Genomic DNA, 15,000 nt, shown 5'->3' with positions numbered 1-15,000 from the left:
TGGTTGTTTTGCATCCCATATCGCTTGGTTTGTGATATTTGCATATAATATATATATATATATATATATATATATATATATATATATATATATATATATATATATATATTGCATGTATTACTGAATAGGTAAAATTGGCCAGTTAGCAAGAACTTGTTTAAAATTAACCCCTTCAAAAATTTTCTCTTGTACATTTAAAGATATATTTTTTTCATTGGTGTTAATGTAAAAATTAATAATTTTGTACCAAAAGAACCTTAGAAAACTTACCTAACCTTATTATAACAAGCTCAAATTAATTTTGCCTAATCCAACTAAATATATAAGTTTACAATAATTTAATAATAAACAAACACAATCAAATATATTTTTTTCGTTAGGTTCAGAATGATTTTTGCAAAATTAGTGCATACACAAATTTTCACTTGCCTTATTCGGCAAGAAGAGCGTTGCTATTTATGCCAAAATCACAAGTTTTTACGTATGCAGCATGACATACATACATACATATATATATACATATATATATATATATATATATATATATATATATATATATATATACATATATATATATATATATATATATATATATATATATATAGTTTATAACAATTGAGTAATTTTTGAGATTTCATGAAATTTAAGTGGTAGAATAAAAATGGAAGGTAAAAAAGTAGAAGATAGATAGGAAAAGGGCAAAGAAAGGGGGGAAATAGAGGTTGTAGAGAAATGGAAATATACAAAACAGTAAAGGAAATATTCATAGAGTTACTGAGAAGTACAGGAGTGACACTTGTAACAGGGGATGGAAGTAGGGAAGGGTGATGCAGGAGGAAGAGGCGAGTGGAAGGGATAGAAATGAAGGATGAGAGGGTGAGGGAGAGGAGCGTTGTAAAGGAAAACAAACCAAGGAATAACACTGGTTTAAGCTTAATTATATATTCTTGGGTTTTAAAGCTGAATTTGCAGACTTAAACTCTCGTAAAACTTTGAAGAAAATGAATTTAACAAGTTTCATAGATGTTAAATACAGTAATGTTAATATTTCAGACTATGTATATTCTCCAGACTAAAATACAAATTAACACATTCTTAAATGATTTTAATTTCTCTTCTCCATCTCTGAACACATTTGCATTAAAATCTGAATTAGGAAAGTGAGGAACCAACGTTGCTAATTCAGTTTAGCCATTTTCTTAAAAAGTAAAAATTAAAAAAAATCGTAAAATTTCAGTGGTAAACTTCGGTATTTTTTTTTAGCTCGATTATTTGTTTTGAAATTTCATAATGTTTCACTGAGTTAATACTTAACAACTCACTCATATTTGTTGAGTTCCTTGAGTGTTTAGTCTTGATTTTCCAGCCTGAGAATTAAGATTTGAGGTCCCGTGAATTAAGATTTGAGGTCCCGTGTGAAGCATTTTTAGAAGTGAATTATAATTGCAGTTGTATATATAAAAAAAGCGAGTATGCAATGACTTTCCAGTTAACTTTGGGTTAACACAATCTTGCCACCTATCTATTGAGTCCACACGAAGAACCCAAATTTAAATATGTACTTAAATTAATTAAAAATTACATAAGAGCATTTAATTTTAGCCTCTAGAAAAACACTCGGATGAAAATTATGTAATTAACCCTTAAACTGTCATCGACACCATGCCCATGCCTTCTAGGGTAGGGTAGGTGCCTGAGTCCGAGCCTTTAGCTCATAAGACTGTCATTCCCATTAGCCCCCTTGGGGCGGGGATGGCAGACCAGAGAGGCCTAGCTTGTGGCTAGGCCTGGGGACAGTTGGTCCCAAAGATGAGGAGGTACTTGTGCCTCCTCCCATGGGAGACTTAGGTCTCAGACACTCCCTAAAGAGGGAGCCAAGGCCGGGCCACCACTTGGAAAAGGCCCGGGCCGGGAGAATACCGGCTAATCTTTAACTAACTAACCTTAAACTGTCCAAACGTAGATCGACGTTTTTTTCAACATTTTAAAGTATGTAAAAATAACGGATTTTCTTGTTTTTGTTTTTTTACATTTGAAAACGTGTAAAAAAAACTGATATACATTTTTTTTTGTTTGAAAATGTAAAAAAAAAAACGTAATCTACTTTTGGAACACTACTCATGTGAACATAAATCTGTTTGGACAGTTTAAGGGTTAAATGATTAATCGAGGAAATACGTCTGTCATAGCTCGGGTGATCATCTCCCGGCTGGCTACGTACATATGTTTCGACCCACCACGACAAATTGGAACTTAAAATGGTATATTTTTCATGTTGGAATCTTTTTCCTGAATAGTTTCTCTTCCCATATATTGTTCACCAGTGACGTGATACCAGGCAGATCATAGGGTCATTTATATTTTATTCTTCGTGGCTTGTGCCTTTATCTTGACTAATAATAATGTATAATAACCAGGACAGGTGTCCCTTAGTCTTGCTATGAGTACATTTATTGTAATATATTTCAGCGACAGTACTGATGACTTGCATAGCGAAATTTACTATTTTCTTTAGAATAAACTAATGTCCTCTGAAACTGAGGTTCGAGTCCTTACCACTCGTCTCACTGGATGACTAGTATGGCTTTAGCGATTCTTATAAATAAAACTATTATCTACCAATCCAGAATAGAACACAGTCTTAAGTAGATGTTTCACTGTTTAGAGGGAGAGATAGAGGAAATAGGAACATGGAGTTGAGAGGGGGAAAAGAGAAGGTTGGGAGAACAGGCAGTTGAGAGGGGAAATAGAGGTAGAAAATGAAAATAGAAATGGTAGAAGGGGAGAAAACACAAATGTTAGAGAGGGGGAAATTAAAAATGGCCAAAATACTCAGAGAGGCGCCACGTGTAATGGGGGAGGGGAAGAGAGATAGGGGTAGAAGGGGAGGAAAGGTTAGAAGGGGTAAATGGAGGGGAATGAATAGAAGGGAGGGGTAGGCAGGGAGGGAAGGACATGAGATATAAGGAGGATTAAGGGATAGGGATTTTTAAGGGAAGATAAGGATTTTACAGGGATGGATAGGAAGTGGATGGGAGGGAACTAAAGAAACGATAAGGTAAAATAAAAACGTAAGTACTAGTTCGCTGAACTAATCCTTAACGAATGGTGGTAGTGGAAGGGGGGGGGGTAGTTTGGCAGAGCCATTAATGATGGGAGATGGGAGGGGGGTGTAGGGGATTGGGGTGGTTTTGATAGTGGGGGTTGTGGTGGTGGAGGTGGTAGGGTTGTTAGGTGAAGAATATCAGACGGTATTAATGTACGTCGTGTGTGTGGGGGAGGGGGGGTGAGGTAGAGGTGGGTGTAGCTTGAAAGGTGGGTGTTGGTAGGTGTAAGTGGGTGAGTGTAATGTTGTTCCAGCATCTTTCCGTCCACTTAAAGATGAAGTGTAAGGAGCGTAATACAAGAACTCCTTGTCCTTTCATGTATGGGAGGGGCGACACAAGTGGCAGAGCCGTAGCCTTAAGTGGACCAGCAGACGCATGGAACTTTGTAAGTGAACTGTAGAGGAGTAATTGTAAGTGGACTATTTCTCATCATTTTCATTGTATTTGTCCCCATTATTCCACTTTAGTGGTAATTGTGTATTTCCCATACACTTGTGTGTATATTCCCTTGTATATTTGTATGGTGTATTACGTGGTATACAATTTCCCTGACGTATTAAGTGGAGTATAAGTGGTCTATCGGGAGGTGAAAAGGGTTTTGAAAAGATAGGTGAGGGCGTGGGCAAGTGTGGGCGTGACTGGCCGTGGGTGTGAGCGGCTGCGGGGGTATGCAAGTGGGTGGCCTTGGTTGGGGGCGTGGGTGGGTTGTGGGCGTGGGTAGGGTGTGGGCGTGATGCGACAACAAACACACAGGGGGTAGTTAACCCCCCGTGTGCTGGATACAAAAAGCGTATGACCCCAGTGGGCCAGGCCCATGCCCGTGCCTGAAAGCTGGGGGGGGGCCCCCCATCAACCACCGGGCTCATGCTCGGTGCTTTTGGAGGGGGGCCCATCGGGCTGGGCCGGCTCTCTACAGTACCGCGGGACCGGGCCGCGAGGCGGGGGCCCATCGGGCCCCTAGCCTAGCGAGCCGAATTGCCGCTAAGAGGGACTCTACATACACGGACCGCATGCGGGAGCCGTCAGGACCGTGTGAGAAGGGGCCCTCTGTGGATTCCATGTCGCGGGCGACATGGCAAAGTATTAACACACAGGCATGGTGTTTTAAGAATACTTTTTAGTGTACTTTAATTAATACTAAAATATCGTTAAATGGAAAACAAAAACACCAACCACATATACTGCTGGACCCAGCGACCGTCCTTGGGGTGGTGGGGGTGGTGGGAGAGGCTGGGGTGGGGCTGGGGGAGTGGGGAAGAGGGGCAGACATCTCCCCCTTACTCCCTCACCCAGGTGAGCACACTTGAAGTCACCTAAATTATTGCCGAGGGGTGTGTCACCTGCCCCCACCATCTCACCGTTGACACACACACACACATACACAGGAGGATCCATGCATGGCTTTAAGAAGAGGTATGATAAAGCTCATGGAGCAGGAAGTGTGACCTAGTAGCGACCAGTGAAGAGGCGGGGCCAGGAGCTGTGACTCTACCCCTGCAACCACAACTAGGTGAGTACACACACACACACACACACACACGACCTCCGGCAGGTGGTTAGTAGCCTCTGGCATGAAAGCGAAATAGGTGAGTGGCCTTTGCATCCAGCTGGTTACAGGTGGTTGGCAGCCTCTTCATTGAGGTGAATCCGGTGGATGGCTTCTTGTCAGCTAGTTGCAGGTAGCTGGTAGCTTCTTCCATCAGGTGACACAGGTGGTTCTGACATCTGCGTCAGGTGGTGTTAAACGGGTGGTTCTGGCAGCCTTTTTCATCAGGTGGTTCTCACAGCCTTTTTTCAACAGGTGAAACAGATGGTTGACCTCAGTATCAGGTGGTTGGCCTCAGTATCAGGAGGTTGACCTCAGTATTAGGTGGTTGACCTCAGTATCAGGTGATTATACAATCTTTTCCATTAGGTTGTTTTTCTTTGGATCAGGTGAAAAAGGTGGCCAACCATTCTGGTTCAGCAGATGTTGATATTGTTATAAGTAGTTCTTTGTAGTGACTTCAATATTCACATTATTGTGAAAGACTTTGTTTTGTGTAGGGACAAGTGTATTGGGTTGTGGGTGGTAGTCACCCCATATCCATCCTGTGGGTGGTAGTCACCCCATATCCATCCTGTGGGTGGTAGTCACCCCATATCCATCCTGTGGGTGGTAAGTCACCCCATATCCATCCTGTGGGTGGTAGTCACCCCATATCCATCCTGTGGGTGGTAGTCTCCCCATATTCATCCTGTGGGTGGTAGTCACCTCATATCCATGCTGTGGGTGGTAGTCACCCCATATCCATCCTGTGGGTGGTAGTCTCCCCATATTCATCCTGTGGGTGGTAGTCACCTCATATCCATCCTGTGGGTGGTAGACACCCCATATCCATCCCGTGGGTGGTAGTCACCCCATATCCATCCCGTGGGCGGTAGTCACCCCATATCCATCCCGTGGGCGGTAGTCACCCCATATCCATCCTGTGGGTGGTAGTCACCCCATACCCTTCCCGTGGGTGGTAGCCACCCTATACCCATTCTGTAGGCTGGGTATAAAAGCTTAGATGCAGATAATAGGCTCGTGGACAGGACCCCCATTAACTCTGAATTGACCCCATTCTTTTCCTCCTAAATTTTTTACAGTCACACCCTTATAGGTAGGGGGAGGGTTCTATTTTGTCCAAGCCACATATTTGAAGAAACTCTAGTTTGAATAGCATTAAAAAAAAACGTGGAAAATGCTACTATACCGTAGACAAAAGTATTTAATTTTTAAGAGAGACTCGTGTTATAAATTTTGTAGTCTGAATTATATTGGTTTGAAAGTGTATGATTTTTGAATGGGCCTCTCTCTTTTTTTTCATTCATTCATTTTTTGTTAACGTAGTTTCCGATAAGTGTAAAGTGTCTGGAGCTCCACTTAAGAAGCAGGTGTATTTATTCTTATATGTATGGAGACGTGAATGTTCTTACAGATATTAAATATCCGTATGTTGGTTATGTTTTACGCAACATGTTATTAAAACTCATAGGCTTTAATTATGGTTCGTTATAGGCATCGGTATGCAAAAGTGTAATAGGCTTTTAACAATTTCTATACGGTTAAGATGTGTTTGTTTTCAATAAATTCAAGATTGAATTTGAAGTGGAATACTTAATTACATAAGAACATAAGAACGAAGGAACACTGCAGAAGGCCTACTGGCCCATGCGAGGCAGGTAATTGTAATTGTTATTTAAATATATCTTTCAGGGCTTACAGTTTTGACATCATTACGGTTGTAAAATATTTTTGTAATTGTTGATGGCTTCAACAGGTACCAGTCCAGTTCCTATCAGGTACCAGTCCAGTTCCTGTCAGGTACCAGTCCAGTTCCTGTCAGGTACCAGTCCAGTTCCTGTCAGGTACCAGTCCAGTTCCTGTCAGGTACCAGTCCAGTTCCTATCAGGTACCAGTCCAGTTCCTATCAGGTACCAGTCCAGTTCCTGTCAGGTACCAGTCCAGTTCCTGTCAGGTACCAGTCCAGTTCCTATCAGGTACTAGTCCAGTTCCTGTCAGGTACCAGTCCAGTTCCTGTCAGGTACCAGTCCAGTTCCTATCAGGTACCAGTCCAGTTCCTGTCAGGTACCAGTCCAGTTCCTGTCAGGTACCAGTCCAGTTCCTGTCAGGTACCAGTCCAGTTCCTGTCAGGTACCAGTCCAGTTCTTATCCGGTACCAGTCCACATACAACGTGCACATCTCAAGAACAATCAAGACCCTGATGAACGGTCAGGTGGATAATATAAACAGCTTTATATCTGTCTATACCTGTGTATTTTCTTCACTGTCGCCAGTAGGTTGCTGTATACAGTCAGCACGCTGTCAGTACTCTTGAATTCCTTGGGCTAATACACACTGGACCAAGAGCTGAGTCTCGATCCCTGCAACTACAAAGGAGTACACACACTGTCAAACAGCTGGACTCTTGGTGAGGCTTTAGAACCTTCCAGCTGGCCAAGTAGCACAGCTACAAGCGTTTCGTGCGCATCCCAGTCTCTTGTTAGTGTAGTAAATAGCAGCATTCACTTGCCGAGTTCTAGGTTGCTCGGAGGTAGGTGGCTGGCGGCTCGGGTTTTGTGGAAAAAAAATAACAGCCTCGTAAAAGTTCCTAAATTCGACCCTCCAGTCCGCTACCTCTGGAATTACTAGGCCTCCGCATTGTTCCTCATAAGAGCTTCCGGTCCTCCACGTTTAGAATTACTTGGCTTTTGTGCTCTACCTCAAGATTTTTCCAGCCCTCCACATCTGGAATTACTAGGCTTCCACATTGTACCTCACGAGACCTTCCAGTGTTCAGTTTCTTGAGTTACTGGACCTCATGAAAATCTTATGGATTCTTGTAATTCATCCTTTAATACTGGATTCGCAATTTTGAAGTCCTTGTTACTTAAAGATAAAATCGTCACATGTACAACATAAAAGTAGTTGAATCTTGAGGGGTTGCATTCGGCCATGAGAAGTATGGAGACTGTTGTGACTATATTTGAAGCAGTTCTGGATATTGATACTTGGTAGTAAAACATCAAGAGATTGTTACGTGTTATCTTTCCATGCTTGAAACCCCTTCACTGTGTGGGCACTGATAATTCATACACGGCGGCAGGGGTGCCGGAAACCTGCACTTTCCAGAAACCACCTGGTTTCGTACCTGCACGTTTAGAAACGTTCACTTGGTGTCATAACCACACCAGTACTCGTAATCTTCCTAAAAACAGCCACCGTACAGTCACCAATATGCATCCAGTCCACAGCTGTTTGACATTTGAGAATTTTTTGATTCCTCACCCACTCTCAGTAACCAATACTTGATTTCTACGCTGCTACCCATTAAACTCGTTTTTGTTCCCCACGCTTCTGGCACTAATCATCTGATGCATCTAAACTGATACACACAGATTTAATTGCCATTAAAACAACCATAATTGAATGAGAGTAAATCCTCGAAGCAGAAAGGAGGGGGGGGGGTCACTTTATCCACCTAATTCTACACACTCCAGTTCCCTCCTGGAAACTCCGCTTGTGTTCTTAACACGACAGGCTCTTGTCTCAATTATTATGTATTAATAATTAATTTTTACTGGAATTATGCATTTATTTTCTCAAAGTCTGAACATTTTTAACACTGAGCTGTCATGATATATATATATATATATATATATATATATATATATATATATATATATATATATATATATATATATATATATATATATATATATATATATTCTCTACTCAAAAAGGCATTGAGGAAAGTTTTAAAAAATCTACGTAACCACTGATACATTTTTTTAGGAAGGAATGCATAAAATTATTGAACTTTATCTGATATAACTAATTGCTTTAGAAGCAAAGGAACAATCAATATATATATATATATATATATATATATATATATATATATATATATATATATATATATATATATATATATATATATATATTATGAAATTAGTTATATATATAATTTTTCTTTTTAATAACCACAGGTTCTAAACAAGTGCGTAACAAATATATATTCTCAAAAATAATAACGTGAAATTATCATAGATTATCGATTTTAAGCGATTATTTTTTCCCAATGATGAAGAAGGGAGAAGTATGTAGTGTATAACTTATTTAATAATCTATTATAACCTCACAGGTAAAGGTGTGGAGGAGGGGAGGGGAGGGAGCAAGCAGGGGGAGGTATCACACCCCCCTCCTGGATGCTGCAATCTCCACTCAACACTCCTCCATTCCTATTCTTTCCCTGACGACTTAAACTAACCTCCCTGATGAGTTACTCTAACAAACACACATTTAACACATCAACTCCAGAGATTGGTGTTGTTATTACTACTGGTGTTATCTGGTATCATGACTGTTCTTGAACAGAAGGGGACTTTGCTGTTCTTGAACAGAAGGGGACTTTGCAAGGTGCAGTCTTCCTGACTGGCTTGCTGGATGAAGGCGCTTTCGTCCCTCGGTTTTGACCGGAGGTTCTTGGGATGCGACCCGCGGCTAATTACAGCTGAACGGGTAGAATTGCTGATCCCCTCAGAAGGATCAGCCTCGCTGCCTCGAAGGTTTTGGAACAAAGTTGAGGTATCTAGGTACCATCGCTCATTGTAGGGGTGGGATGCCATCCCATTGATCACGTCCGTTTCACGGTGTCGCGAATCCAGCTGGAGGATTTGTGGAGGATTGCTTATTGTAGAGCAGAGACGCCATTCTGTAGCGCTTGTCCGTTAACAGTATCTCGCGAACCCAGCTGAAGGATCCTCGGAGGATGACTTGCTGTTAAGAGGTGGGACGCCATTCTGTTGCGATCGTCGTCAACCAGTCTCGATGTCTACTTACACGTGCCGCAGTTCGGGAACACAGTGATTGACCTAGTGAACCCCGTGGCTCAGGTCGGGGTCATTAGGTCATCAAGTGCTCATCGAACAGATCATCTAGGGCAGTTATGGCTGCACGATGCTGCACTAGGCTCCAGACAGCTGTTTCTTCCGTATGTCCACTGCAGTTTAGTTTTTCACCGGTAAACAATTCTTTGCAGCGATAGATAATTATTTGACAGTTGTAGATACTAATTTTTTTTCTGCGTTAGAGGGCTCCTTTAACACCCAGAAAGCAACTTTTGCCCCCCCTTTTTTTCCAAATTTTCAGTTTTGTTTTTGGGTATTTGAATATCCAGCCTGTTTATTTTTTTTTTATTTTTTGATCGTTTTGGTGATGCCTAGTCCCACCTGGTCCACCATATATATTTCCCTTTAGCAACTCATGCTTGTAGCATTACCTACAATATATTTTTTTTTGAAAAAAAAAGAAAATCCGTGTACCTCCTCTCATATACAAAGATTTATTGCAAATGCTAATATTATTGCCTTCAAGACATGTCTTGATTCCTACAAATATTTAGCCTGGTACGTTAACCATGGGCGTATTCCCCTTGGTGATGGTTGGCCAGAGTGCTGGAGGTAGTGGTGGTGGTAGCAGTAATAGTAGTAGTAGTAGTAGTTAGTAGTAGTGAAGGTCCCGGTGTCTGGGGACGGAGGCTGGATCAGCAGGTGGCTATTGCGTGAGGGGGATGGGGAGGTATGTTTGGGGTGAGTGGGAAATGGGAAGAGGGAAGTTTTGAGGGGAAGGGGAACGATGGGTGGAGATTCTCTACGACCGGTATCACTTCCCTCCCCGCGCCCACCGGATAATGGCGTCCGCTAACACATCCAAGTGAGCTTTAGTCTGCAAAGGAAAACGGAAATTATTATTATTAGTAGTAGAAGATTAGTATTACTATTGTTATTATTTTTTTATTACTATCAGTAATTTACTTATGTAAATTCTCCAGCAAGAAGCGGGTTGTGCACTGGAGACAGTTATGTTTAGAGCCTGTGGGAAAAACTGATTAAAATTAGAAGATAGACGGATTTCGAATGACTAGGATGTCCATTCAAGGGTCATTAAAAAATATTTGGATACTTAATTACAACTTTAAGTAATAATAATACTAAAAATAGTTAAGCAAAATCACGAAAGAATATACAACAATCCTATGGGCACTAAGTAATATTTTTTTAAGCAACATTGCTCATGATCCGAGGAAATGGAGTAACAGTTTTCTCAGATAAAACCTTGATAACCTTCCATTCCCTAAACATTGCATGACCACTACGGGTTTAGCGTTTTCCATTAAGTGTAATGTTACGTGTTGAGGTCCGTGGTTCGATCCCCTGCACGGGTTGAAACATTACGTAAGATATAAGAAGGGACACTACAGCAGGCTTACTTGCCTATGCGAGGCAGGTCCAATTCTTCCACCGGCTTAAGCCAACGCCTTGACCTAGTCAGGTCAGTCACGTCACCTACAGGAGCACGGCATCCGACCTAGTAGCACAAGCTAGTCAGGTCCAACTCACACCCACTCATGTATTTATCCAACCTATTTTTAAAACTACACAACGTCTTAGCTTCTGTGACTGTACTCGAGAGTTTGTTCCACTCATCCACAGCTATTACCAAACCAGTGCTTTCCTATATCCTTCCTGAATCTGAATTTTTTCAGTTCAAAACCCATTGCTGCGAGTCCTGTCTGTGTTAAATATTTTTAGTACGCTGTTTACATCCCCTTTATTTATTCCTGTCTTCCATTCTAGAGAGTGCAGATTCAGGGCCTCAGTCTATCCTCATAGGGAAGATTTCTGATACATGGGATCAACTTTGTCATCCTCCTTTGTACGTTTTCCAGAGCATTTATATCCATTCTGTAATACGGTGACCAAAACTGTGCAGCATAATCTAAATGAGGCCTATCCAAAGATATATAGAGTTGAAGAACAACCTGAGGACTCCTATTATTTATACTTCTTGATATGAAGCCAAGGATTCTGTTAGCCTTATTGCAAACACTTATGCACTGTTGTCTTGGTTTCAGATTACTGCTAACCAGAACTTCTAAATCCTTTTCACAATCCGTAATATTAAGATCTACATTATTTAGTTTATATGTGACATGGTTATTTTCCTGTCCAACATTTAGAACTTTGCATTTGTCAATATTAAACTGCATTTGCCACTTTTCCGACCACTACATCAGTCTATTCAAATCATCCTGGAGTGCTCTAATGTCCTCATTAGAATGAATTGGACGGCCTATTTTGGTGTCGCCAGCAAATTTGCTTATGTCGCTATTTATTCCCTCGTCTATGTCGTTTATGTAGATTGTGAACAAGGGAAGGGGCCCTGTGGAACACCGCTTGTGACGTGCCCCCATTCTGATTTCTCCCCATTAATGCAAACTCTCTGCTGCCTGTTTGTCAGCCATGCCTCTACCCAGGAAAAAAATTCTCCTATTCCATGTGCCTTAAGTTTTCTCAACAGCCTCTGATGTGGAACTCTATTGAAAGCCTTACTGAAGTCCATATACACAATATCATATTCAATACCATGATCTACCTCCTCAAATACCTTAGTGAAGAATGTAAATTCGTAAGATAGGAACGCCCATTTGAAAAACCGTGCTGAGATTCATTAATCAATATATGCCTTTAAAGATGTCTATGAATTGCTTTGGCAATTATTGATTCCATAAATTTACCCACTATAGAAGTAGCTATAGTTGGAAGCTAAGGACCTGTCACCTGCCTTGTAAATAGGTATTACATTTGCCATTTTCCACTTGTCTGGCACTATGCTAATTTGTTTACCTGGAGAGAGTTTCGGGGGTCAACGCCCCCGCGGCCCGGTCTGTGACCAGTGATATATTGAAAAGATTAGCGAAAAATATGCTAAGTTAATCTTTACATTCTTTTAACACCCTTGCAAACAGTTCATCAGGACCTGGGGATTTGTTAGGTTTTAATTTCTCTAATTGTGTGAGGACCATATCACTAGTTACCCTAATCGTGCATAGTTTATTATCGTCCTGTTCTACATAATTTATTATTTCTGGAATTTCGCTAGTATCTAATTGAGTAAAAACTGAAAGGAAGTAGATATTGAAAAGTTCACACATTTCCTTATCACTGTCAGTGATCTGACCTGAATCTTACTTCTGTATACCTGAAAGAACCCTTTTGGGTTAGTCTTCGAATCCCTTGCGACTTTAGCTTCATAATCCCTTTTTGCTTTTCTTATTTATTTTTTTTATTTCTCTCTTTAATTGAATATATTGATTTCTTAACTGCCCATCCCCTCTCTTGATATGCATATATATGCCTCTCTTTTGACAAGTGAGATGTTTTAATTTTGGGATCATTTTTGTTAGACCTAATTTCCCTTCTTGGGACAAGTCGTCTGGGCAGCTAGCATTATGCTCCGAAATACGTCATATTGTCAACCAACCCTACCTACTTGACCCATAGTTAGGTCATCCCAATTTATCCCACCCAGGTAATTTCTCACTCCCATGAAGTCGGCCAAGCGGAAATCTGGGACAGCGACTTGATTGCAGTTATCTGGGTAATTCCATGATATATTGAAACTAAGTGATTTGTGATCGCTTTCCCCAAGCTCATCACTAACCTCAAGATTATTAACTAGTGATTCTTTGTTGGCAAGAACCAAGTCAAGCAGGTTGTTTCTTCTAGTTGGTTCTGTCACAAACCGTCTTAAAAAGCAATCCTGAACCGTATCAAGAAAGTCACTAGACTCAAGATTTCCTGTCACACTGTTCCAATCAATTTGTCTAAAGTTAAAAATCTCCCATTAACACACTTTCCTATCTAGACGCCTTATGAATTTCGTCCCATAGCAGCCCACCACAAGGTTTGGGGCCTATAAATCACACCTAAAATTAATTTTTTACGACCTTCGAGAAACTGCAGCCAAACAGATTCTGTGTCTGATGTTTCTAATCTTAAATATTGTTTTACACAACATTTTAACTTACCTCTGACATACATCGCCACTCCACCACCCTTCCTGTTGAACCTATCAGTGTGGAATAGTTTATAACCCTGTATGTTGCATTCAGAAGACATTTCTCTATATTTCAAGCTGAACCGGGTCTCTGTTATACCAATAATATCTATATTACCTACACTTGCAAGTAATCTTAGCTCATCTATCTTATATCTTAGACTTCTACTATTTATATAGTAAACCTTAAGGGAGCTAGTCAGTCTTTGCCCTCTGCTATCTCTATTTAGCAATTGCTTTGCTTTTACTAGCATCTTTCAAACATATCCCTGGGGTATCCTGGTAACATTGCTGTTTTCAACCCTAATGCTGCAGCCTGATTGTTTTCCACAAACACCCATACCGCTATAATCTATCAGTTTAAATTCCTAGACAAGTCATCAGTGACCCTTTCACTCGAATTGGCAAATGCAACCACTCCAACCTCAGAGAGATGAACCCCCATCCCTTGCATACACATAATGTTTGCCATAGAATTTGTCCCAGTTATCAATGAATGGGATTGCAAGTTCCTTGCAGTACCTGTCTAGCCAGTAATTTATACCAATTGCCCTAGGCATCTATTCATTGCCCACTCCCCTTCTAGGCAAGATGCTACATATGATTGGGACCCCTCCCTTAGGCCTGACAACTCCTATGGCTGGCCTGCTGTCCATGTTCACCTTGCAGTAAAATAGGTACCTGGACGTTAGTTACCTTACGCCTGCTGTCCCTGTTCACCTAGCATTAAAATATATATATATATATATATATATATATATATATATATATATATATATATATATATATATATATATATATATATATATATAACACACACACAACACACACAACACACACACACACACACAACACAAACACACACACACAACACAAACACACACACACAACACAAACACACACACAACACAAACACACACACACACACACACACACACACACACACACACACACACACACACACACACACAAACACACACACACACACACACACACACACCACACACACCACACACACACACACACCACACACACCACACACACACACACCACACACACCACACACACACCACACACACACCACACACACACACACCACACACACCACACACACCACACACACCACACACACCACACACACACCACACACACCACACACACCACACACACCACACACACCACACACACCACACACACCACACACACACCACACACACACCACACACACACCACACACACCACACACACACCACACACACACACCACACACACACACCACACACACACACCACACCACACACACACACCACACACACACACCACACACACACACCACACCACACACACACACCACACACACACACCACACACACACCACACACACACACCACACACACACCACACACACACACCACACACACAACACACACCACACACACACACCACACACCACACACACACACACA

General features: G+C 41.2%; 1 protein-coding gene across 1 annotated transcript in view; it reads right to left on the bottom strand.

The window, feature by feature from the left end:
- Positions 1-9,814: 9,814 nt before the first annotated feature.
- The window catches only part of LOC128697168 (uncharacterized), a gene marked incomplete at its 5' end in the record, with an annotated part of 20,036 nt that continues 14,850 nt past the window's right edge, over positions 9,815-15,000 (bottom strand). The window contains 1 exon segment of the mRNA XM_053788687.2: positions 9,815-10,360. Coding sequence (XP_053644662.1) covers positions 10,298-10,360 — 63 coding nt within the window.

The sequence above is a fragment of the Cherax quadricarinatus genome, chromosome 89 (assembly GCF_038502225.1).
Source record: "Cherax quadricarinatus isolate ZL_2023a chromosome 89, ASM3850222v1, whole genome shotgun sequence".
Classification (NCBI taxonomy): Eukaryota; Metazoa; Arthropoda; class Malacostraca; order Decapoda; family Parastacidae; genus Cherax; species Cherax quadricarinatus.
Note: the sequence above shows the minus strand (reverse complement) of the source record. Positions and strands in the feature narration are given on the sequence as shown.